Consider the following 25,216-nt stretch of genomic DNA (forward strand, 5'->3'; position numbering starts at 1 on the left):
GCTTAGAGAAAAACGCTGACTCACTCACAGTTTTTCGAAAAATGTAGGGGAGTTAGTTGGGATTGGAACACTCGAAGCGCACCTAGATTCTAGAGTAAAGCCCCGAGGGCTGGGGCGGGGACCTCTGTAGCCAAGATCGAGAGAAGCAGCTTTGTCTCTCCCGGGCTCGTGGCCCCAACCGGGACTGGAAGAAAGAGGGGTGAGGCGTAATCTCGCGGCGTCCGGGATACAGCCGCGGGGGGGGGGGGGCAGGCACTCGAGAAGGTTAGGGGCTGTGACCATGCTGCGCCTGTCCAGTGTGCTGGCATCGATGGGCCACCAAGCACTCGCGTGTTCATACGTGCTTTCTCTCTGTGCTGAGAAGTGGGAGTCATTTTGCCCATTTTGCAAATGGGGAAACTGAGGATCAGGGCCGCGAAGTGGATCGCTCGAGATCGCACAGCTAGTAACTAGAACTGGGGAGGACCCCAGAGCTCCGTCCCAATGGGGTGTGCTAGTTACTCGTGCCATGGAGCCGGGAGCCCCGGTCAGCGTGGGGACCGAGCAGTCTCGCTCCACACCGGTCTGTCAGGGTGGGGGCTGTACTCCATACGTCCCTCCCTCCAGCCTCGCGCGCGGAGCAGGAAGGGAGAGGGAGCCCAGGGTGGATGGCCTCCTCGCCCAGCATCTCCAGCACCACGGAGACCACCATGGACGGCGAGGGGCTGGGAGTTAGGGAAGCAGAGTGGGTGGGGACCGGGCCGTTGAGGAACCCTGATGGCCTGGGAGACAGGCCAGAGGCGAGGAGAGAGAAGGGTCGCCTCCAGGCTGGTGGGGGCCGCGCTGAGTCTTCCGGGTGGGGGTTGGCAAGGCAGACAGCGGTCCCTCCTAAACCTGGCCAGAGAGGGTCGAGGAACCCAGGCAGATTGAGAGGTTGGTGGCGAAGAGGGGGTCTCGGAGGGAGAGGGTACGCCGCCAAGAGTCAAGGCAGCAGCTCCTCGCGGTGCAGACAGACGTTCGACCCCTGACTGGGGGCGCAGGGGCGCGGTGCAGGGCAGCCCAGTGGGGCTCCTGGTTCTGCCCGGCCGCGTCCCCCTTGCCCGCGCCCAGAGCGGAAAGCGATCCGGGGTATCGGGTCCCCGGGGGCCACCCATGACCGCCGGGTCCAGCTCTGGTTACCAGTCTGGCCAACTCCCTAAAATATGCATGAGCCCCTCACGGGTGCAGTTTCGCGCCCCACCCCCGGGTTGGAGCTGGGGGCTTCGGGGCGCGCGGGGGCGGACGCGCGGCTGGCTCCCGGGCTCAGACCAGCTCTCCTTTCAAACTCGTAGTTAAGGAAAGGGGGAAACCCAAGCCGTCTCGGTGGCGCCCCACCCGCCAGCTCCGACGGCAGGGCCGCGCAGGCCGGGCTCGCGTTCCGCGGTGCGGTGTCGGGTTCTCGACAGCAGGTGAATGGCCGGGCGGGGCGCTGGCCGGGCGGGGCATGCGCTATAAAGGGGCGCGGCGGCCGCTGGGCCACGGCAGCCGGCGGCCTGCGCGCCCGGCTCGGTCGCCCTCGCTGCCGCGCCCGGCCTCCCACGGTCCCGGGGACCAGGTAGGGCGCGGCGGGCGGAGAGCCATCAGGCAGGCCCGGAGCAGTTACGCGGCAGGGGGATGCTAGCGTCCCGGGAGGGGTTAGGGTGGACCCTTTCTCCCCCTGGGTTCTGTCCAGCCTGGTACCTCGCTCCTTATCTCCGCGTCCGGGTCCCCGCGCCCCGCGGCCCAGGCCTAGCTGCTCGGGGCGAGGGACTCCAAGGAGCCGCCCGCCTGGGACGGGGGTCTCGCCTCCCCCACCGTCTGGCTGCTACATCCTAGGGCGGAGCAGGCTCCGCCCAGAAGCCGGGCCTATGGAAGGGTTCGTACCGCACAGTCACCGTCGGCCCCTCCCAGCGCGGCTGGGGGGCCACTATAGACACCTCCACTGTGCACTCTCTTCCTTCGCGGGAACCCAGGACAGGGTGCTAACTGTCTGCAATTCCAGGGCGGGGGGGGGGGAGCTTTAGACTCACTGGGGTGTTGGCTAAGCCTTCCCCTGGTTAGGGACCTCTGGGCCGCCAGACCCGTGGGGCCCACTCGGAGGACCAGGAGCTCAGAGGAAGGCAGGCGGATTACCGCTTTATTCTAATCTGGTTTTGACCTGCGGCTGCCGTCTGGGGCCGCCGGGCGGGTGGGGACTGGGAGGGCGCCCAAAGTGGCAGGGGACGGGGGGCACCAGGGCTCGGGATGCTGGGTAAGGAAGAAGGGGCCATCCGTCGCTGACAGCCCGGGAGTCCCCCGGCCCCTGCCCCGCCCCTCGGAATGCTCCCGGTAGCATCGGAGCGGAGGGCGGGTGCAAGGGACCTAATCCGCCTCCGCGCCTCAAGCCGGGCCGCCCCGCCCCCTCCCGGGGGAGCCGCCGCCGCAGTGGGGAAGGAGGGGGATGGGACGGGTCTGGGGGCGGCTTCCCTCCCCCTTCCGGGACAGGCAGCCTTTGTTCCCGGCGGCGGCGGTGGCCAGACACCTGTGAGACTGCAGAGCTGGCAAGGATGGGTGGGTGAGAACGTGGCGGAGACCCCGAGGGAAGCAGCCCCTCTTCTTCCCACCAGCCCTGCTCCACCCGGTCCGAGTGCTCCTGCCGAGACGAGTCGGTCCCACACACCTTCCTGCCGGGAGCCGGCGGATCCGTCCTGGGGCCCCACCACCGTGCTTCCCAGCTCTGAACGCACCTTCCCTCCCCCAGTCCGGCTCCGGGTTTCAGGGAGCTGTGCTTCATACACTTCGGCAACGCTGGGCTTGGAGGGCGGCGGGGATTCGGGACATCGGGGCACCTCGGCAGCTGCACCCAAGCCAGAGGGCAGGAAGCCGGGCTGGAGGCGGGAGCCGGGCCCCTGAGCGGCGGGCCGGCGGGCGGGGCTCTGCGTCTTCACAATCCGGTCGGGCGTGCCTTGCGTGGCGCACCAACCGAAGCCACCAAAACCAAACCCTTTGCCGTTGAATCAATTCGGACTCATAACGACCCTATAGGACAGAGTAGAACTGCCCCTATAGGTTTCCAAAGCTGTAGTCTTTAGGAAATCAGATGCCGCCTCTTTCTCGGGTTGGTGGGTTTGAACTGCAGACGTTTGGTTAGCAGTCGAGCGCTTTAACCACTGCGTCACCAGGGTTTCTTATCCGAGCCATAGTCAAGGTGAATCCGCTGGCCCGCCCCGGCCCCGCCTCTCTCGCGGCACCTGGGCCAATCGCGCGGAGCGAGGGTGAGGGCGGGGCCGGGGAGGTAAAACCCGCCGGAGTCTCGATCTCCGCACTCGGTCCAACCCTGAATCCCTGAGCCCCAGCCCGTCGCCTGGCTTCGGCCGCGCTGTCCGGGAGCACCCGCGCACCCTGCCCATCCGGCTTCGGGCCCCGGGCCTCTCCCATCCTACTCGCGGAGGCGGCTCCTCCTCAGGTGGCCGGCCAGGGCCTCCCCCAGCAGACCTGTCACCCGACACCCAGGAAGCGCGCCGCCCCATCCCGGCTCCTCTTTGTTCCCCCGCCGCGCTTGGGCTCGGGCCGCCTCCTCCCGCGCGGTGTCTTGGAGGCTCCCGGTCCGCCCTCGGCGGGCCTGGCGCGCCCCAAGTCCCGTCGGTCTGCCTGCTTGGCACGAGGACCGGTTCGCCTTGTACCCTGAGTGCACTCGAAGCGAAGCTGCAAGGCTGCGCGCCCAGCCGGGACCGCGCAGGTAAGTGGCCGGGCGGGGTGGCGGAGGCGGGCGGGCCCCGGAGCGCGCCGTGCCCAACCCGGGGCGCAGACGGCCGGGCGGACCTCGGGGGTGACGCGGCGGTGCCCAGGCCCCTGGAAACGGCCCCCAGCGGTGTCTCTGCGCTCCGTGCTGATCCCCGGGCGAGGTCGTCCCGGGAGGGCCCAGCGCCGCCGCCCAGGAGCCTCGCTGGGGCGCGCCGCGTTCCGCCGCCCTGGTGGCCTGGGGGGGGGGGGGAAGCGCTTGGTTTGGAGGCGGCCCCGGCTGGGCGTGGGGAGCGTCCGCCTGGGAGAGCTGGTTTCGTAGACCCTTTGCTGAGCGTCGGACGGGTTTGCCCCTCTCTGCTGACCGGCGGCAGCCCCGCCCAGTCTCGGGGGAGAGCCGTCCTCCAGCCTCCCACTGCTTCGCGGTCGCCCCATCCCAGGAGCCTCCGAGCGCGCAGCTACACATCCTCCTTCCGCGTCCACTAGCTCGTGTGAGCGCCCTGCTCGGGGCGGGCGGCTGGACGCGCCTCTTGGGTCCGCACATCCTGGGGTATGGGGAGGTGAAGATGCCGCCCGGAGGGAGGAATCGCGAGCCCCCCAGGCTGAGCCGTTCGTTTTCCCTTCCCCCAGCCCCGCCACTCCTCCAGGGTTTAGAAATGACCGCCGGGCGGGGGCCGCTAACTCCGGCTCAGCGATTAGGCACCGCGAGCCGGCGGGGCCCAAATCCCCCTCTCCGCGCCCCCCCCCACCGTGAGGTGGGTGCAGCCCCAGCCTCCCTGCGCCCCGCGGGGTCGCACAGCTGGGGGGGACTAGAATCCCGATTTCCCCCCCAGGCGGGAGAGTAGCGGATGCCTGCGCGGCGACCTTGGTCCTCTGGAGGAGTCCGTTGGCCTCACGGCGTGCGCGCCCCCCGCCCCACTGGCAGTGAGCCTGGCAGCTCGAGTCGACAGGTGGCCTCCTGAGCCCGAAGCCCGGCCTTAGTTCCTGGTGGCCGCACGCAGCCGCCTCTGCCTCTCGGTTCTTTATGGCTCACGGCCTCCCCTTCATGCCCTCGAGGCCCTGGCTCTGGTACTGGGGTATTCTGGAGTCAGCCTCACGCAAAGAAGAAAAAATCCCGGGGTGCCAGTCCTGAGTGTAAGAATTTCGTTTGTTCCTTTAACCTGTGAGGCGGGTTAGCCGGGCCCGGAGGCTCGTTGCGGGGGGCTCGCAGCGCCAGCCCCGGAGTTTCTGCTCCGTGGGCTTCCGGCCTGGGCCGTGCCGCGGGCAGCTTTGGGCTCCTTCCCTGGGACCTCATAGGGAGACACTGGTCGGCAGGCGACCCGCTGAGAGGATAACTGGGGGCCCCGGCCCCCTCCAGCTCCTTGGATCTCGGAGGCATTCGATAGAGACCCGAGGGACCAGGGCCGGTGCCGGCGCGGGTGGCGTGGCTGTGACGTGGAACTCTGGATTCGTTGTAGCGGCCGGGCAGAGAGCCGCAGGGCTGCGCGCTGGCGGAGGACCCGGGATCTCTGAATGCCCATGGCCCCGCGTCCCTTCGATATTCACCTCTCGGGAACGCAGGATCTGCCGTTTGCTCCTAGGTGCCAACGCCAAGGGAGAGACACCTCTAAGGGAAGCGAGGTTCCAAGAGGTGTCTGAAGAAGGTCCTTATAGGGTGCAGAAGGGTGGGGCGAGACCAAAGGAGGCGGGTGTAGGTGTGCAGTGGTGAGGGCAGCAGGGAGCTTGTAGGTTGTGTAGGATACACAGGCACTGTGAGACCCTGCAGGTACGGGGGCCTTAGGTGACAGCATCAGTGGGGCCACACCACCTGGCCTCTTTTGAAGGCACACCATCTCTGCTGTTATTTATTTATTTATTAATAATTTGTTATTTTTATTGTTAAGAATATACACATCAGAACATACACTAATTCAGCAATTTTTTACATGTACAATTCAGTGACATTGATTACATCCGCTGCTCTTTTCACTGCTAGGAGCTCATGTGGGCCAGGACAGGGACAAGCCAGCTGGCTCAGAATATCTTCATCTCCCAGCTCCCAGGAGTGGGAGATGGGTTTTGGTCTCAAGGTCAGGGCTATGGCCTGAGGGGTGGACAGAGAAGGCTGCACTGAGGACCTGGACATAGGCCTCAGTTTTTCCTCGAGATTTCCATCAAAGCCTTTATTGCTTATGCCGCCTGCCCCCTCTCCCCCTGCCAGCGCACCTTGCTCTCTATTTCAGAAGAGCTGGGAGGCCTTGCTTCCCTAGGGCCCAGGCCCAAGCCCCCCAACCCAGTTCCAAAATGTACTGAACAGCCCTGGGGATTGACTTGGGTGGGGGTGGCAGGTATGGCGCTGCCAGGCCACTGCGGCACCACGTCCTGCAGCATTTGGGTTAGGAGGGGCACTGCGGGCATAGGGGAGGAGCCTGGCTCAGCTCAGCAACTCTAACTGGAGGCTGGAAGGGGATTTGGCCTTGTAAGCTATTCCTTGCACCAACTCCCCCACGGCGACAAAGATGAGGAAAATAGAGACCAAGTGTCTCCACAGAGATGACACAATTAGTGGGAAGAAGCATGCACGTCTCCCACGACCAGCCTGCTCTTTCTCTGACAGGACGCGCCCATTTTCGTCCTTCTAGGCGGTGGAAAGCAGAATCCATAACGCAAGTCCTCTGTTCTCAGGCCTCCGGCTGCTCCTTGGGCCAGGCCAACGCCCAATGTTCCCTGTCCCCCAATGCCTCTTTCCTTACCGCGAAAAAGAGAGAGAGAGGAAGGAATTCTGGGTTCGGTTTCTTTAAGTACCCTCAGGTTGCTGTTGTTAGGTGCCACGGAGTTGGTTCTGACGCATAGTGACCCTCCGTACAACAGGACAAAAGAAAGAAACACCTCCAGGTCCTGAGCCATCCTCACAATCATTGCTATATTTGAGCCCATTGTTGCAGCCACTGTATCAATCCTTCTTGTTAAGAGTCTCTCTTTCGCTGACCCTCTACTTGACTAAGCATCATGTCCTTCTCCAGAGACTGATCCCTCCTATGACAAGTCCAAAGTACGTGAGATGAAGTCTTGCCATCCTCGCTTCTAAGGAGCATTCTGGCTGTATTTCTTCCAGGACAGATTTTTTCGTTCCTCTGGCAGTCCATGGTATATTCAGTATTCTTCGCCAACATCAATTCTTCTTTGGTCTTCGTTATTCATTATCAAACTTTCAAATACATATGTTGTTGTTGTTAAGTGCCATTGAGTCGGTTCCGACTCATAGCGACCCTATGTGCCTGGTCCTGTGAATACATGTAAGGCTATTGAAAATACCATGGCTTGGGTCAGGCACGCCTTAGTCCTTAAGGTGACATCTTTGCTTTTTAACACTTGAAAGAGCCCTCAGATACAGCTTCTAATTGCTGAGAGTGGACACTCTCAGGAGGACTCCCAGACACTTCTCAGAGTGCTGCAGAATTGTCTGGGTGCCTATTAAAATGCAGATAGCCGGGTGGGCCCCTTGAGGGGATTCTGATGGTTACACCTTGAACAATGCTGATAATGACTAACCTCTACTGGATCCCCCTGCTTTTGCTAACACCGCTAACCGTCAGGCTGGGAGATCCTGTCTCAGAGCTTTGTGGTAGGGGAAACTGAGGCAGAAGTTCAGGGTGTGGCTTCCTGAACCTACTGGACAAGACCACCACCCCACAGAGCTGGGCTGGCCTCTGGGGTGATAGATCAGCCAGGGGACCAGGACCCCGCAGTGGGCATGTATTGAAGAAGGACGAGGAGTCCCAGGGGGATGACAGGAGTATTGAGCAGTGATCTGGGCCTCTTTGGGCACAGATGACAGGACAGACTGGGTGAGAACTTGGCCTAGGTGCCAGGAGAGAGCAAGGTCACAGGTAGCATCATCAGCTGCTTTCAGTTTCTGGACCAGGGAACTCTCTCTCTGACCTTTCCAGGGGTCACAAGGGAGCTTTTCTAGCCCCCTTGGGCCCCAGGCTGGGGAGACTGCAGTGCAGCAATACAGATCGGTCCCTAGCCCTCCTGCCCTGGGCCCACCTCCCAGGAGACCGACTCTCCTCCCTTCCTTCCATTCCCTCTTCTCTTTCTCCCTTCTTCCACCCCCTTCTGCCTTCCCCCGGGCACCTGGCACCAGAGGCAGGAGCCACCACAGCGACTTCTCTCGAGGCAGCCTCTCTGGCAACCACTGATGCAACCCTCCCTGGCCCCTCCCTGCTCCCTCCCCTCTGCTCTCCTCTGCAGTCCCCTCAGACCAGCCAGAAGCCGCTCCCCTGGCTGGCTAGCTGGCAGCTGTGCCTCCAGCTCACTCTGTGCTGCCTCCTTGGCCGAGGGGATGGCTACCCACCTGGCCTGGCTGTCTCCTGTCTTGCCCAGTCAGGGCAGGTCATGCTCTGGTCTGGTTTCGGATGGGAGGGGGTGAGCTACAGGCTTGGTTTGGCCCCTGGGGCTCAGTTTATATTGGCAGAGCAGAGAGCAGGCTGGGGTGGAGAATGATGGAGACCAAGGCGTCTTGGAGCGGAGGTTGCTGCTGGTGTCCTTGCTCAGAGTCCAGGAGACAGGTGCCAGGGAGGGCCAGACATGGCGGGAAGAGGGGAGGACCAGCTGCAGAGGTAGAGGCGGGTGTCAGGCGTCATCCTCACCCACAGCTGAACCAGGGGGTTAGGGTTAGGGTTAAGTCTGACAACCTGCCTTCAGGTTGTGACAGGAAACACCCCATATGGACTCCTCACGCCCCCTCCCTCAGCCCTCCTCCTGTACTGTCTAGTAGAAGGTCTTCTCAGCTGAGATGAGGAATCTCAAGTTGGTAAAGATGTGGGGTGAGGAGGGCGCTGAGCCGGGATCATGGGGCCCCCGAGTGGGCAGGCTAGCCGGGAACCTACCCAGGGGAGCTGGGAGTGGGAGCTCTGGGCGCTGCTCTCTCTGCAGGGTTGGCAGCCGGAGAGCATGACTCCTGTTCTGTGTATGGCACTGGTAGAATTCACTGTGAACAGTCTCGGTCAGTGAATTACCGAAGGGCCATAAACAGAGCAGAGACAGATCCTCGAGGGCCTCGCAGCGCCTCTCCCCAGTGGGCCTGGATGTCGGAAATGGTGGCTTCTTGGGGCACAGGGATGCAAGGCACCCACCTGCGCCCCTGAGGGCCGCACCAGCACCATCTGCTTGGCCGATTTTGGCACTAGCACATTTTTGCTTGTGTCTCTCCGCTCTGAGCAATCATGTGCAGTGCCAATATGGGAGAAGCGGGCTGCGCAGCAGATCCCCCCTGCATCCCGGAGCTGCCCAGCCACACCCTGTCTGCTCTTCCTCACCGCCCCTGGTCCATCTGCCTCAGCTGCACGGGAGCGGCAGCCTCCGTGGGCAGTCGGATCGCCTTACATGCCTGGGGCCACGTGGAGCTGGGAGCCTGGCAATCCAAGCTGGGCCGGCAGATGGGGCCCCCCTGGCGCGGGGGTGGGGAGACACCATCTGTAGGGCCAGCTCGGGTGGTGCCATGGGTCAGAAAGGCCTGGCCCGGCTCCCAGCACACCCTGGGGGTGAGACCTGGGCTGGCAGCATGGGGCCAGCCTTCTGCTGAAGTACCAAGGGAGGCACCTCCTGGCAGTGGGGTGTCTTGGGGTCAGGCTGGGTGTTTCCTGGGGACCCTTCCCTGGGGCTGTCGTTTCTGGACAGCACTGAGGGGAGGATGGCACTTGGAGGAACTTGGAGTTGGAGTGTGGGGTTCAGGCCCTACCCTGGGAGCCTCTGGAAGCTTTACATACCACACTTACACTAGTCCCTAGATCCCTGGATCTGGGCGATGGCCTGTTGGACCTTCACTCTCCATCTGTGTATCAGGCGATGTTACATATGTAATCTCATTAATCCCCACCACAGCCCCAGGGAGTGGGAATTTTTTTTTTTTTTTATAGATGAAGAGACTGGTGATAGAGATAAGGTTGTCCTCACTGGCGTGTTTCATGCTGTGCCCCCCTCACCCCTAGCTTGACAGCTTCTCGACCCTGAACCTACAGGCCTGGGCTCCCCAGGGTGCCCCAGACTTGGCAGAGGTTGAGAGGGGGAGGCATCTACCTGGTCCATCAAAGCTGAGAGAGCCGGCCAGCCAGGCCATCCCTGTAAGGAGCCCTGGTGACTGGTGGTCAGCAAGAGGATGGCCAGCTGGCCTGGGATACTAACCGCTGGGAGCTATCCTCTTTGCAGCCGCCCACCCAGCCCCTGGTGGGGAGCATAAGGCGAGCGCTGGTGATGTGTCCATAGTCAGTAAGAGCTGCTACGGCTTTTGAGGATGGGAGAAACGTGAGGCTTGGCAGCTCAGTAGGAAACCCCGAGCAACTACCGCTGCCTGCCCTGGGGATTGCTGCCTTGGATGGGTCAGGCCATCTCTTTCTGCCACACAGGGAGGAGCCCCTTAAAGCTCCCTCCTGGGTGGGGCACGGCTGTCCCTGTGTGGGAGCCTTCCAGGCCCCTGCAGTGGGGAGGAGCTGCTAGCTGACATAGGTTAGGAAGGGAAGGGCACTTCTACCCTGGTTAGGTGCCCCTGCAGATTGGTCCTCCGTCCAGCCCCCCACGGCCCCAGCCCCCACCCCATCTCCCGCCCTGTACACCTGGACTCAAACTGCTGACACCTGCTGCTTCCCTCCAGGGCTTCCAGCTACAGGCCTGAGGGGCAGGGAAGGAGAGAGTCCACCCTGGAGTCATAGTGACCCTGGGGGTGAGCGGGCACTCGGCACAGCAGCTGCAAGGCCCCTGGGAGTGACAGTCTGTGAAGTCCCTGAAACTTCTGAGAAGTCTGCTCTTTCCTGCCTAGGAAGGAAGAGTGGTACTTCCTGGAAGCCCCTCCACCCCTGGGCGGTCTGCAGCGGGAGCCAGCACCCTGTTCTGGGCCACCACGTGGGGAGCTGGGCTCGGTTCTTCCTGTGCTTTGCTTCTGTCCCTCACACCTAACCAGGTGGCCACCTGTGCTAGGCCCTGAGCGGCAGGTGCTGTCAGGGGTGGGGAGTGGCGGAGCCAGCTCAGTGCCTCCAGCAACCTCCATGCCCAGCTGCCTGGGGGCCTAGCTCCAGCTTTCCCCAGGGGAGACCTCAGGCGCTAACTGGTTTCTAATTTAGGGAGTCCCAGGTCAGGTCCCAGCTCACTTACCCTAGTGGCTACCCCAGCCCCCAGCCGCCTCAGTCGGTATTGGGGGAAGGGCCCAGGGAGGTGAACCCCTGCTGCAGCCGGCTCTCTTCCAGGCCTAGGCACTTGGGGTGAGAGAAGGCCTCCTGTGTCCCCAGCCTTTGTGCCTCACCACCCTGTAAAACGGGGACCTGAACGCTCCTTCATATGTCCCCCAGGGGGTCTGTGACACAGGCAGCAGCGTTCACCCATTCAATGGCCCAGTCTCAGTGTTGGAGATTGTTAACCCATCCCACACGATTCTTACAGTCTGACTGGAGTCTGCTGCTGCAGTGGGAAGCCCTCTGGGAAGTGCCGAGTTCTCTGCTCTGTGGTGTTTTTAAAGAGCAGCTGCTCTGGGGCGTCTGAGCTCCCCCTACTTCATGCACGGGACCCTGTCGGGTGCTTGGATCTTCTGGAGACGCAGGCTCCCTGAGGGGCTGTGCAAAGTGGACTTTCTAGCCTCCTGCCCCTCCCCCACCAGCACTGGCTGCTTCAACCCAAGCCATTATCCCAGCCCCCAGCCCCGCCGCCTCAGCGAAATGCGATCTGGCTCCATTGATCTGCCTGCTCCTCCCATGGCGCCCCAGCCAGCGCGCTGGGCAGCCACTGCCAGGTGGGGAGAAGGGCAGAATCCCATAGTCCACTGGGGTGAGAGCAGCTTCTGGAGACACCGTGGAGACACCCCCCGCCCCAGGTGTGTTTGCCAGGGCTTCAGGGTCCTGCCTTCTCTCAGGGTCTGTCATCATCACCACTCAATGGCCAAGGAGTCTCCCCAACACTTCGTCCAGGCGCCATCCCGAGCCCTGCAGTCTGTCTGTGCTGGCCCTAGTCTGAGGAGGGCCTCTGGTCCAGTCTATCTCTGCTCTGCCCTAAAGGTCTGTTGGTGTCTCAGGGCCCTGCTGAGGGCCACAGCCTGTAGGGTGGGATCGCCAGGCAGGCCTGTGGCTCCCATAGCCTGAACTTAGGTTTTGGGAAGGAGCCCACATATGATTTCCTCATACTGCCCAGGAGGCTTTAGGGCAGATAGCCCATCAGGCCAGGAGGGCTGGGCCTCACCACACGAAGACTTGAGGTGACCTCAGGGTCTTCAACACCTGGCCTGGGCCTAAGGGATGTGGGACACAGAAGCAAGTTCTCCTGGGGTAAGTCTTCCTGCAGGAGGGCCTGGGGAGGTGTTTCTTTTGGGAATTCAATTGCAGCTAACCCTCCAAGGATGCATGTAGGTGAGGGCAGCCTGAGTGTGCAGGGCGTATTCAACATGGGGAGAATGGTCAGCTGCTGTTGGCCGGCCCAAGGGGCCCTGGTGGTGCAATGGTTAAGTGCTTAGCTGCTACCAAAAGGTCAGTGGTTCAAACACACCCGCAGACAAGTGCTTAATCGCTGCACCGCCAGGGCTCCTTCTCCTGTAAAGATTACAACCTAGGAAACCCTGTGGGGCAGTTCTACTCTGTCCTGTAGGGTTGCTATAAGTTGGAATCTACTCAATGGCACATAACAACATTAACTGGGCCCGCTGGGCCCATTGGAGCTGCGATGGTGGCCCTATGGGTCCAGGTCAGCTTGGCCTTGCCCCATGTGTTCAACCACCATCTTCAGTGGGAGAGACCACAGCAAAAGGGATCGGCTTCCGTTTGGCTTAACAGGAAAGAGTAATGCTATGTCCAGAAACTCAGCTTCCTGTCTGAGGGGAGCCAATGGGTTTTGGGCCCTGGAGAATGACATGGGAGGTGTCTCCCTAGGTTGATGAGATAGTGACATGAGAGCAAGGTGAGGTCCAGTTTGGCTGTCTCTTGTCTCAAGCCCAGGCAGAAGGCTCCCTGATCTGGGGGTGTATACCATTCTCTGAGTCCCCTGCTATCTGGCAGCCTGGGGTGGAGGTGCCCTGCAGGGTTCCCCTGGAAGCTGGGACCTGGGTTGGATCCTGACAGCTGCACCCCGGATGTCCCCTCCACTCCACTGGGACTTCCCCAGGACAGTAGCTATTATAGTTATGGGGGGTGGTGAAGAGGGGACTGAGAAGCAACTGGGGCCAGTGGGATGGGGGGCGGTGGGCACGGGGCCTTTGACCTGGCCCTGCCTGAACTGTCCTAACTGTCCCTTCTCTTCCTCAGCACGGCCACGGCCTCCGGCTCGGCCCAGCCGTCGCCCACCTGCCTCGCACCGTGTTTGGCAATGGTAGAACTCACACTGGTGAGGTAATGGGATCCGGTGGTTCTAGACTTGCCAACTACGGGCCAAGGGCTCAGTCGACTACTCCGCAGCTGGCCATCGAGGGAGGGGCCACACCACACCGGCCCTGCTGCCGCTCCCGGCCAGGAAGAAGGAGGGGACTCTGGTCCCAGACCACCAGCAGTGGCAGAGGGTGGGTGCAGCTGGAAGTGACACTGGTGTTTCCCTGCATCCCCCTGAGGTCACAGGTCACTGAGTCAGCGGGAGCCGCCTCCAGCCCACAGGGGTGGGGGGTGGGGGGGCTACCAAGAGGGTGAGGGGTGGGGGCAGGAGCCATGGGGGTAGGCCTGGGGAAGAGGGAGCATTTGCCATTCTCCTGGGTGATGAACCTCCTCACTGCCACTGGAGAGCCCTGCTGAGGGTGGGCTCTGAGGCCCCATAGGAGGGTCCCCCTCCTACCACACATCACAGGGCTGGGAGGATGGGTGGGGCAGCCACAGGCATCCAGTAATCACCTGCTGAGGCAATGGAGGCCCGATGGGCCAAAGGCACAGAGATATGATGGGGGAGGGGCATTAAAGCCACTTGTGTAAACACAGGCCGGGCCCCAGGAGTTGGTGGCTGTGGCTGGGCTCGGGCCTCCAGCTGTAGCTTTCTGATGCAGAATGGCTGCTGATACCTCCGAGTGTGGCAGCTAAGCCTCCCAGGCAGAGGGTATGGGTGGCAGTTCCCAGAGAGGCAAGCCTGTGGGCAGTCTGTTGAGGGAGACTGGGCCCTGGAGATGGCACAGGGCAGCAGCTTGGGAGCATGGGTGGGTGAGCACGTGTGTGTGTGTGCACGCGCGAGCACGCACGCACGCATGGTCTAACACACAGGAGACAGGTGAGGGGTATAGCAGCCTTTCCCTGCTCCCTGCCCCAGGCCTGACCAGCCACAGCTTAGGCTGTCATGGGGCTGATGGGTGGGGCAGGGTGGGTGGGGCTCTCAGGCCAACCTAGGCTTCCGAGCTCCCTGCAGCTGAGCTGCACAGCCTTTGGGGTGGGGGGCAATGCTGAGGAGAGCAGCTTGGGGCAGGGGGAGTAGGCAGGCTGGCAGAGGGGCAGCCCCAGAAGCTCCTGAGAAAGGAAGAAAGGGCTGTGCTCACACAGGCTGCAATTGTCCTTTAAAAAAATGTGGTAAATTATGTGTCAGGCATGGGGAGGATGTGGGTTTGTTCCTGACGCCAAACATTTATAAAGCACTAACTGCATACTGGGGTCCCTGGGTGGCATGCATAGGTAAGTGCTTGACTATTAGTGGAAGTATTGGCAGTTTGAACCCACCTAGAGGCACCTCGGGAGACAGGCCTGTCAGTTTGCTACCAAAAGGTCACAGCCATTGAAAACCCTATGAGGCAGTTCTACTCTATACACATGGGGTCGCTGTGAGTCGGAAACAACTCGATCGCAGCTGACAACAACTACATGCCAGGCACCATGTAAGTGCTGGAGATGTAACAGGAACACGCAGACATTGTGCAAACGGGGGGATCCATGGGGTCCTACCTGAGCCAAGGGCATGGAGGTGCCTGCTGGCACCCGAGGGCGGGGTAGGGAGGCAGTGGCTCAGAGCTGAAGCACCAGAGAGACAGGAGAAGGAAGTAGGAAGGAGCTTGTTCAGGAAAGCACAGATTCCCTTGGGGACCAGGCCAGGGGCCTCGTAGTTTCTATTTGCTCCTTAACCTAAGGGTAGTGGGAAGCCATAGAAGGTTTCAGTCGGAGGGGTGATGTGATCAGATGTGTGTTTTGGCACTGGCACGCTCACTCTTGTAGAGATGAACGGAGGGGTCAGACTGGAAGCATTAGGTCCATGGTGGGGCTTGAGAGTTAACCTGAGAGGGCTCTGTTCTTACACCTGTGAGCAACCAAACCAAACCAGGCAGTGTGTCCTGTATGGTTACGGTTAGTACAGTAATAGATTACCCAGCAGTTAATGACCTGCACTATCATTGGTGCTCTGCTAACTGGTCAGCATTCAGGTAAATGGCTGTAATTAGAGTGGATTTTATGGTCAGCTCAGGCTGGAGGTGAGCAGAGGCTGGGACCGGGGCTGTCTCCCCTACCCTCAGGGCTGCCTCCCTCTGTTCTTGGCCCGCTGCCCTTGCTGGCTCTGGGGCTGGGCCCGAGGCTGGCTGGTTTGGACCTGGAGGGACAGGCAGGAATGAGATGATTCCAGGGCCTTGGCTGAGTTCTGGACAGATTTAGTCATGGTCAAAGCTACCAGCTTTCAGCACTTACTGTGCTGTATTTTCCTGACTTTGAGTACTCCTTACAACCCTGGGCAAAGCACAGAAGAGCAGACAGGATGGTCAAGGGCTTGGCCAAGGGTGTGTGGTGGGTTAGGGAGTCCAGACCCAGCCATCTGCCAGCAGAGGCTGAGAGCCACACAGCCACCAGGAGGTAGCCAGGATCTTCGGGGCCAGGGGCACCATGGCCTTCTCTGGGCGGCCCCTTTGGCCTCTGGAAGGGCTTCTGCCCTCATCTGGGAGCCGTGGGAGCTGGGAGCCACCAGAGCCAGACCAGGGCTGAAGAAGCAAGACGACCAGGGGAGGCCCCATCCCCATAGCTGCTCCCCACCTGGGCTCCCTGCCCCCCTCCATGACCGTCCTCCAAGCTAATCTGGGGATGGCACCCCCACCCCCACTCTCAGGATAAACCCAAGCGCCTTACCTGGCTTACGAGGCCCTGTGTGACCTGCCCTGTTGGGCGTCTGCCTCCCCCCCGCCCCCGTCTTCCCTTGGCTCCCTCAGCTTTCTCGTGCACCACCCTCCCTGCCATTTGCTCTCTTACAGTCCTTGGAATGGAATGAGGAGTCAGGCAGCGTCTCCCGCTCCCTGCTAGAGTACTAGTCATCCTGCCTGAAGTCACCTGTTAGCGGGCCTGCTTCCTCAGTCAGTGGAAAGCTTCTTGGGGGCCAGGCTGGGTCTCACTCACACTTTCAGGTGCAGGGCTGGGAGGCCTGGGCCCCAGCAGCATGGGGATGGAGTCCAGCTGCCCATACTCTGCTTGATGGTGGACATCTCCAGGATCGATTACCGACTCACAGCGACCCTATAGGACAGAGTAGGACTGCCCCATAGAGTTTCCAGGGAGCGTCTGGCAGATTCAAACTGCTGACCCTTTGGTTAGCAGCCATAGCACTTAAACACTACACCACCAGGGTTTCTCCTGGTGGCCCAGTTCCCCACAAACGGAAGGGGGCCCTCATGTGGGTTGCCCATCTGCCCCCCTGAGGGAGGGCTGTGTTGCTCTGATCTTGAAAGGAAGGTGCTGCCCTCAGGTCAGGGTCCGGCCTCCGGCTCCAAGCTGGGGAACCCATTTCCCAGAAATAGCTCTTCCAGGTCTGGCAGGCAGGGCCTGGGCACCTTTAGGAGAACAGAGTAAGTGTCCCAAAGCAAAGTGCCATCAAAATCCCACATGCCGTATAACAATAGACACATAGACCAATGGAACAGAATTGAAAGTCCAGAAATAAGACTATGCCTCTATGATCAACTGATTTTTGACAAGGGTGCTAAGTCCATTTGATGGGGAATGCAGAGTCTCTTCAATAAATGGCGTCGGGGAAATTGGATTTCCACGTGCAGAAAAATGAAACAAGATCCATGCCTCACACCATACACAAAAACAAATTCAGAATGATTAGGGACCTAAATGTGGATACTAAAAACATAAAATTCTTAGACGAAAATGCAGGGGCAATGTTGTTGGGCCTAGCTTTTTACAATTGATTAATACAATAACAAAAGTATAAGCAGCAAAATACAGAATAGATAAATGGGACCTTATAAAATTAAAAACTTTTGTTCATCAAGAGACTTTACAAAAAAAGCAAAAAGACAAATTATTGACTAGGAAAATATCTTCGAAAACCATATATCCAATAAGAATCTAATAACCAAAATATATAAAACTTCAACATAAACAACAACAAAAAAACCCAGTCACAAAATGGGCAAAGGACCTGAATAGACATTTCACCAAAGAAGACATTCAAATGGTCACCAAACACATGAAAAGATGCTCAACGTCATTAGCCATTAGAGATGCAAATCAAAACCACAGTGAGTTACCATTTCACTCCCACTAGGATGGCTAAGATAAACAAACAGAAAGCCTCCGAAAATAACAAATATTGGCGAGGATGTGGGGAACTTTGAACCCTTATCCATTACTGGTGGCAATGCAAAATGGTACAGCTGATGTGGAAAATATTGTGGTGATTCCTCAAAAAACTAAAAATAGAACTACCATATAACCCAGCAATTCCACTCCTAGGTGTGTACCCAGAAGACCTGAAAGCAGAGACTCAGAGACTTGTACACCACCAATGTTCATTGCAGCACTATTCACTATTGCCAAAGGGTGGAAACAACCTAAATGCCCATCAGTGGATGAATGGATAAGCAAACTGTGGTACCTACATACAATGGAATACTCGGCCAGTAAGAAATGCAGTCTTGATACAGGCTATGATATGAATAGAGCTTGAAAATACTATGCTGAGTGAAATAAGTCGATTACAAAAAGACAAATATTGTATGATCTCACTTACATACAAGAACAGGCAAATGTATAGAGACTGTCTTAGTTATCTAGTACTGCCATAACAGAAATACCACAAGTGGGTGGCTTTAACGAACAGAAATTTATTTTTTCACAGTCTAGTAGGTTAGAAGTCCAACTCTAGGGGAAGGCTTTCTCTGTTGGCTCTGGAGGAAGGTCCTTGTTCTCGAACTTCCCATGGTCGAGGCGCTTCTCAGGCTCAGGGTCCCCAGGCCCAAAGGACAAGCTCTGCTCCTGGTGCTGCTTTCTTGGTGGTATGAGGTCCCCAACTCTTTGCTTGCTTCCGTTTCCTTTTATCTCTTGAGAGATAAAATGTGTTGCAGGCCACACTCCAGGGAAACTCCCTTTACCTTGGATCAGGGAGGTGACCTGAGCAAGGGTGGTATTACAATTCCACCCTAATCCTCTCAACATAAAATTACAATCACAAAATGGAGGACAACCATACAATACTAGGAATCATGGCATAACCAAGTTGATAACACACATTTTTTTGGAAACAATTCAATTCATCACAGAGACCAAAGTTTATTAGTGGTTATCAGGGCCGGGGTGGGGGGCAGGGGAGGGTGTAAAAGGATTAATGGTGGTGGAAAATTCACGTTGATTAAGGGTAGGGTGCACAGCTGGTTAATGTAATTGCTGTCAATAAGTTGTAGATCTGTAAAAAGTTGAATTGGAAAAAGTTGTGTGATATATTTACAACGACAAAAAAAAAAAAAAAGAGTAGCTAAGACCACTTATGTACAACCAGATGCCCGTGGGATTTGGTTCATTGGTTTGGAGGTTTAGGGTCATGGTTTCATGCGACATCCCAGTTAATTGGCCTAATAATGTGTTTAGTGCTTGTTTAGTGGTCTTAAAAGTGTGTTTAATGGTCTTAAAAGCTTGCAAGCAGCCATCCAAAATACACCTGGTCTCTATTTTCCTGGAGCAAAAGAATAAGGAGAGTCGGGAAGAGGAGGAGGAAATGGAATGTGTGGATAATTGCTTCCATGAACAACTGCCTCCTTTGCCATGAGACCAGAACTGGATGGTGCCCGGCTCTCATTGCTAAACATTTTGATCAAAGATTCTATAGATGAATCCTGATCAAAAGGGGGAAGATACAGAACAGAATTTCAAATTCTCATGGAATCCAGTTTTTCTGGAGCCATGAAGGCTGGATGAACTCCTGAAACTATTGCCTTGGGTAATCTTTAAACCTTAAATCCTAAACCAAAAATATCCCCTGAAACCTTCTTAAAACCAAACAGTAATTTAGCTTAACTAGTAAAGAGTGTCTGCCTTGAGCATTGGGCTCTTTTAAGATCTATCTATATGGAATCAAATTGACAACGCAATTTGAAAGATAGGAAGCTTAGGGGGCAGGGAGTTTATGTTAATGGGGGAAGAACAACTCAGAAAAGGAGGGTGAGAATGGTTGCACAACTGGAAGAACGTAATTGTACACGTAGAAATTGTTGAATTGGTGTATGTTCTACTGTGTATATTCTCAACAACAAAAATAAAAAAATATTGAAAAAAAAAATCCCCCTGTGCCAGCTCCTAGCAAAGGCCAACCTTAAGTGTTGAGAAAAGGTGGCTGTGGTGAGCCAACTAGCCCTCTTGCTGGAGCTAAGGGGAAAGGGCTGGGCTTGCTGCAGACGGCATATTTGGCAATGTCTAGGGATGTTTGTGATGGTTACAACTGGAGGGGTGTTACTGGCATCTCGTGGGTAGAGGCCAGGGCTCTGCTAAACATCTCATAATGCACGGTCAGCTCCCCAACCCCAGACAAGAATTATCTGGCCCTAATGTCAATAATGTCAATAGTTGGCCATCCGTATCTGCAGGTTCCACATCTGTGGATTCAACCAACCATGGATAGACAATATTAAAAAAAAAGATTTTTTTCTTGTCATTATTCCTTAAATAATACAGTATAACAACTATCAACATAGCATCTACGCTGTATTAGGCATCAGAACTAATCTAGAGATGATTTAAAGTATATGGGAGGATGTGCACAGGTTATATGTATTTTATGTAAGAGACTTGAGCATCCTCGGATTTTGGTATCCGTGGTGCTCTTGGAACCAATCCCCCATAGACACCAAGGGACAACTATAGAGTCAAGGTTGAGAAAACTTGCTACAGGACAAAGAGTTTGAACCAGCAAGTTGACATCTGAGAAGAATAAGCGTTAAGTCCTATGTTTAGGTTAGAAGAAAAAATCAGTTGTACGAGGGCAAGAATGGAGGAGCCTGACTGAAATGCATGTGGAAGGAAAGACCCAGTCACTTTGGGTGGCCATATATTCACCTGGATGGCATTGTAAGAGGGACAGGAGGTCATGGGAGGGGAGCATCCCACAGAGCCCTGGAGGACAGTGGACCTTATTCATGCCTTGGTGAGGTTGGGATACCTTCTTCAGAGGGTCTACATCAGGGAGCTGGACCAGAACTGTGACAGTCAGCTACCCAGGTGCTCATCTGCAGATTACTGCTAGTTCAGTGAAATATTTAAAAAGATATTTTAAACTCCAGCTTATTTTGGTTTTTATGGGGAGGGTCATTCAGGAAATCTAGTCCACTCTACTTCTGGAAACAACTCACCCATCTCCAGGAAAAGTTGAACCTTGAGATTTTAGCTATGAAAAGATTTAGGTGAGAACATGAAGGCCATTTCAAACGTCTGGAGGGAATGAGAGCTTTCCAGTTCTTGGTGACTCAAGACAATGGAGCCAGGAGCAATGGCTTTGCAGGGCCAGGGTCTGTATTGTCTCAGAAGAATTTCCTAACTGATGGATCTGCTGGTCACTGACAAAGGGGTGAGCTCTCCATCACTGGGGGTGTTTAAGCCAAGGTGTAGTGGCGTGATGGTGGGTTATCAGCTTTGGTGGGAGGCTGGACCAGATGGTTCGTTACTGTGATAACCGTAAGTTTATGTTTAGGCCAATTCCTAACTCAAGTGGGGACATTTCATAACTCCCTAAACTCTCTAGCCATGATCTAGGCATTTTTCAGCTCACACTAATTTACACAGCTTTTTAAATGGATGTGAATCTGTTGTGATGAAAAAAAAAACGACAAATCAAGAGTTTTGCCCTCTAGTCGACTCTGTCTCACGGTGACCTTTTTATGTACAACAGAATGAAATATTGCCCATTGGAAACCCTGGAGGCATAATGGTTAAGTGCTACAGCCACTAACCAAAAGGTCAGCACTTTGAATCTACCACGGGCTCCTTGGAAACTCTATGGGGCAGTTCTGCTCTGTCCTATAGGGTCACTATGACTCTTAATTGACTTGAAGGGATCCGGACAATATTCTGTTGTGATCCAGAAGGTTTTCACTGGCTAATTTTTGGAAGTAGATTGCCAAGCCTTTCTTCCTAGTCTGTCTTAGTCTAGAAGCTCCACCGAAACCTGTCCACCATGGGTGACCTTGATGGTATTTGAAAGACCAGTGGCCTGGCTTCCAGCATCATAGCAACATACAAGCCACCACAGTAGGACAAACTGACAGATGGGTAGTGGGCATTCATGGTTGATGTGTCCTTTCTCAAACAGGTACTAAAAATCCAATCCCCATAGTGGTTGGGGCTGGTGGGCAGCCCTGTATAAGGGGTTCTCCAAGCTTTGCCACAGGTGTTGGCCCGGCATGACCTGAACCTTCCAGGAATGGCAGCCTCTCCCCCCACCCTCATGCTGGCTCCACTTGGGTTTCTTGGAGTGAGAGCCCACCAAAAAAGGAGGCAGCAGGCCTGGGGATGGTGGTGGAGGCAGCAACAAAGGCTTTGTCTTCCCAGCCAGCTCTATCAACAGAGACTCTTCCGGAGGGTCTCCTGTGTGTTCTTCCACCCCCAATGCCATCCTTCCTGCCCTGTCCCGGAGGCCCCTGCCCTCTGGGAGCCAGCCTTCTGTCCCCTCAGCTTCTGCCTGGGAAGGTGGCATGGGGGTGGGAGTAGGGACCGGTGCCTTTAGGACCAGAAGATGAAGGACAACTTCTTGTGGCAGTTGTTATGAGGGGTGAGATGCAGGCAGGGGTGCTCATGCACCCATATTCTCTGAGAATTTGGGGGCATTCGCCATTTTATGAAAACAGATTTGTCTTTTCCAGTTGTGTGGAAATAGAACCCTTCATTGCCTCTGGCTAAGCCAAGTCTGACACCTTTTCTTTATGAAGCCCCCAGGGCATCTCAGCTCTAGGGCTTGAACATGAAATGGGTTTATTTTCTGCAGTTGCTACCTTTACCATGTCCTATTGACTCTCTAGTTCCTTGATGACATTTTGGGTGGATTCCATAAGTCTGTAAACATGTTCCATCATTAAGTCCAGTCCATTTGAAGCTTTAATCTCAAACTCAAGTTCAATTTCATCATCCCTGCTTTGGATGAAGGTGGACCCGTCGTGTGTCTGGCAGGGATGTGGTCTGCATTGGACATACTTCTCCTCTCTCCTTCTCAGGGTCCAGGGATGGGGGGGTGGGGGGTGATGGTCAGGCAGGGAGGATGGGAAAGGAGAGACAGAAATCCTAACAGCTAAGCATTTTTCCCAAGACCTATGACACTAATAGTTTCTCTCCCATTTCCACAGAGGTCTTCTTATACGGACTGGGTACAGGCCAGTTGGGGTGATGGCTGGGGGTAGCAGGGCCAGTTTGACTGGCTCCCATGGCTGGTGGTTGTCTCCCATGTGGTGTTCAAATGTGGCGGAGAACACTTTGTCCTCAGTGTGGTTCCTGATCGCCAATTCCAGGGAATGGGAACCTCCTGCATGGCCATTTCACGTGGCTCACCAACTCATGGCTGCTCACCGTACTTGAAGTTTCTGGTCCTCTCCACCCTTTTCTCACTCAGTTAACCTGCTGACTTTGAGTCCATTCTGGCTCATAGGAGGTCAGAGGAGAATTGCCCCATAGGGTTTCCCAGGCTTTAAGTCTTTACGGAAGCTGACTGCCACATCTTTCTCCAGAGGAACAGCTGGTGTGTTTGAACTGCCGACCTTTTGGTTCACGGTTGAGTGCTTTAACCACTGGGCCACTACGGGCTCCCTACCTCAGATAGTTAATGACTGTAAATAATGTCTTAAACATCACATGAGTTTAGTGCCTGTCAGAATACTTTCAAAATTTAAGTGCTTTAAAGTAATATTCAAGGCTTTAAAATCCGAGGGAATATAGAATAAAGCTATTTCTCTGACTTAAAAAAATATTGTGGAAGATGCTGAAAATATAAGAATTCAAAGTTTCCTTAAAAATTAGTGTTTTGTTTCTTCTGAGTAACTTGTGCCTTCTTTCCTTCTAGAAAGGAACCACTTTTCCAAGACCAGAACTAAATGGGAACCTTCACACCAGCAACACTGAACCCACTGTTGGCAAACAAGTGGCCTCCTTTTATTTGGTCACGGCTTCTTATTTCTACATTCTTATTTCATTGCCTACATCTTTTATATAACCTGCTTCAAATTATTTTTGGGAAGATGTTAGAAATAACCCTTTTCATTGTGGGAAGATAAAATGTTTTAAGATTACATTATGCTGACGGTTGCACAACTCTGTAACCATGCTTAATGAGTTCTGAATTGTACACGTTAAACAGATGAACTTAATGGTATGTAAATTATATCTCAATAAAGCTGCTGGAAACAAATAAGCCGACCCTGAGGTCACTGGAGATGGCGGGAGTGGGGACCCCAGGGCACACTGTTCAAGGAAGTTTGCGTACCTTCATGACCCCCGAATTTACCGACTCAGACCTCGGCCCTGGTGCAGAAGCACGCGGGGCAGGGGGAGGCTATGTGGACCCAGCTGCACTTTTTTGCAGGTTCCCTGGTTGCGCCAGGTTGGGCCGTACTGCGGCAGCCACCACGTGCTGAGCGCACAGCGCCCGCCACTCCTCGCGGCGCGGCCCCGGGTGGGGAGGGCCCCAGCAGCCAGGTTGGCACCGGGTAACTCGGGACGCCTGGCCATCGCTGACTGGACCGGGGCGAACACGTGACCTCAACCGGCCAACCAGCCCCGCCCTCGGGATCCGGGCTGAGTCGGGGCTGCGGTGGGTGTCAGCGGTCCGGGTGGGTTGTGGGCTTCGCCCGCGGGAAATGGCGCTCCTCTCTGCTCGGCCGTCTCCCAGGCTTCTGCAGATCCCAGCCGGAAGGATTTTGTTTCAGACTCCTCGTAGCTGGCAGGCCCTTTTCCGCTCCACCGCGCCCCAGCCCACTCAACGCTGGGGAAACTGAGGCCTGGGACTCATGGCTCCTGTAGGCAGCAGCCGGGCCAGGACGGACCCAGTTCAGCCGGGCTGGAGCCCACCTACTCCTGCCCGGTTCCTCGTGGTAGGACAGGAGCATTGCTTGACACAACCAGTTCCCTGGGAGGAGCGAGGGCTCACCTGGGTGGCCACGCTGTGCTGGTGATAAAGCCCCACGAATTATTCATTGTCCACGGAAATTAACCACTGTTTTGGGGCCTCGGTTAAAGAGCCCTATTAAGTGAATGAGTCTCACTTCAATTTTATCTTGTTTTATGATGAATGGCTCTCTCCTGCGTTCGGGCCCTGGGGCTTTTAAAGAAGATGGCGTAGCTCATACTCAAGAATGTGTTCAGGCACCCACATCTCCACCCTGCCGGGGCATCACCAAACCAAAAAACTAAATCCGTTGCCTTCGAGTTGATTCCGACTCACAGCAACTCTATAGGACAGAGTAGAGCTGCCCCATAGAGTTTCCAGGGGCGCCTGGTGGGTTCGAAGTGCCGATCTTTTGGTTAGCAGCCATAGCTCTTAACCACTACGCCACCAGGGTTTCTGCCTAGGGCATCACAGGGGCATCTTATTTATTTCTTGTGAATAAAATCAACATTATTTTCATGTTAAATTATTTAACAAGGTTATCACTGTATTTTCACAGAAAAAATTTGATTAATGAGGATGTGTGGGAATGGATTCTTTGGTTCTTTGAATTTTCTGAGTAAGGAACCACCAGAACACTGGGTTTGCTAACCAGATGGGAGGTACTGAATGCCTACTACATGCACTTTCCTGTGTGTTGGGGGCAGGGCGGTAAGAACAGGCCCAGCCCTGGGGGGTGGGGTGAGGATCGGGCGCTGCTTGGGGCCTGCCCTGGACAAGGACCATGGCACAGTCCTGAATGCCACTGGGAGGGCTGCACCTGGCTGAGCTCAGGCCACACCTGGAGGGCTCCCTGTCTGGAGGCTACTTTGAAAGACTCCTGGCGTGCAGCGAGTTTGCTCATCACCTGCCCCTGGGCGGCTGGCACGAAGAGCAGAGCTTCCAGGCCAGACACACCAGGGTTTGACACCAGACCTCTACTGACTGGTGCTGCATTCACCTTCGGGAAGGTGCTGGTCTCAGTTCGACATCTAACACGGAATCTCTGCTGTCTTGGAGCTGTGGTGAGAATTAAAAACAAAGGGGTTGACATTCTGTGTAGCATGCTGGACACAGTGGCCATTCAGTAAGTGGCAGTTATAACTCTTAGTTTCTTACGGGAAGAGAAAACACAGAAGAAATTTCAGTTGGGATCTAGTTAATTGGTTTCACTAACAAAAGTGCATTTTGGGGCGACAGTTTTGAGCCT

At 56.1% G+C, this 25,216-nt stretch overlaps 1 protein-coding gene across 1 annotated transcript; it reads right to left on the minus strand.

Annotated features, from left to right (window-relative positions):
• Positions 1 to 493: 493 nt before the first annotated feature.
• Positions 494 to 5,237, minus strand: LOC135232294 (collagen alpha-1(I) chain-like). The gene is made up of 8 exons (XM_064290376.1): positions 4,900 to 5,237; positions 3,479 to 4,675; positions 3,228 to 3,415; positions 2,131 to 2,941; positions 1,882 to 1,987; positions 1,220 to 1,750; positions 1,009 to 1,174; positions 494 to 873 (listed from the first exon to the last, which is right to left on the minus strand). Exons 1-8 carry the CDS (start codon positions 5,235 to 5,237, stop codon positions 494 to 496), a joined length of 3,717 nt encoding a protein of 1,238 aa, XP_064146446.1.
• Positions 5,238 to 25,216: the final 19,979 nt, after the last annotated feature.

This window comes from Loxodonta africana, chromosome 8 (genome assembly GCF_030014295.1).
Source record: "Loxodonta africana isolate mLoxAfr1 chromosome 8, mLoxAfr1.hap2, whole genome shotgun sequence".
NCBI classification, from domain to species: Eukaryota; Metazoa; Chordata; class Mammalia; order Proboscidea; family Elephantidae; genus Loxodonta; species Loxodonta africana.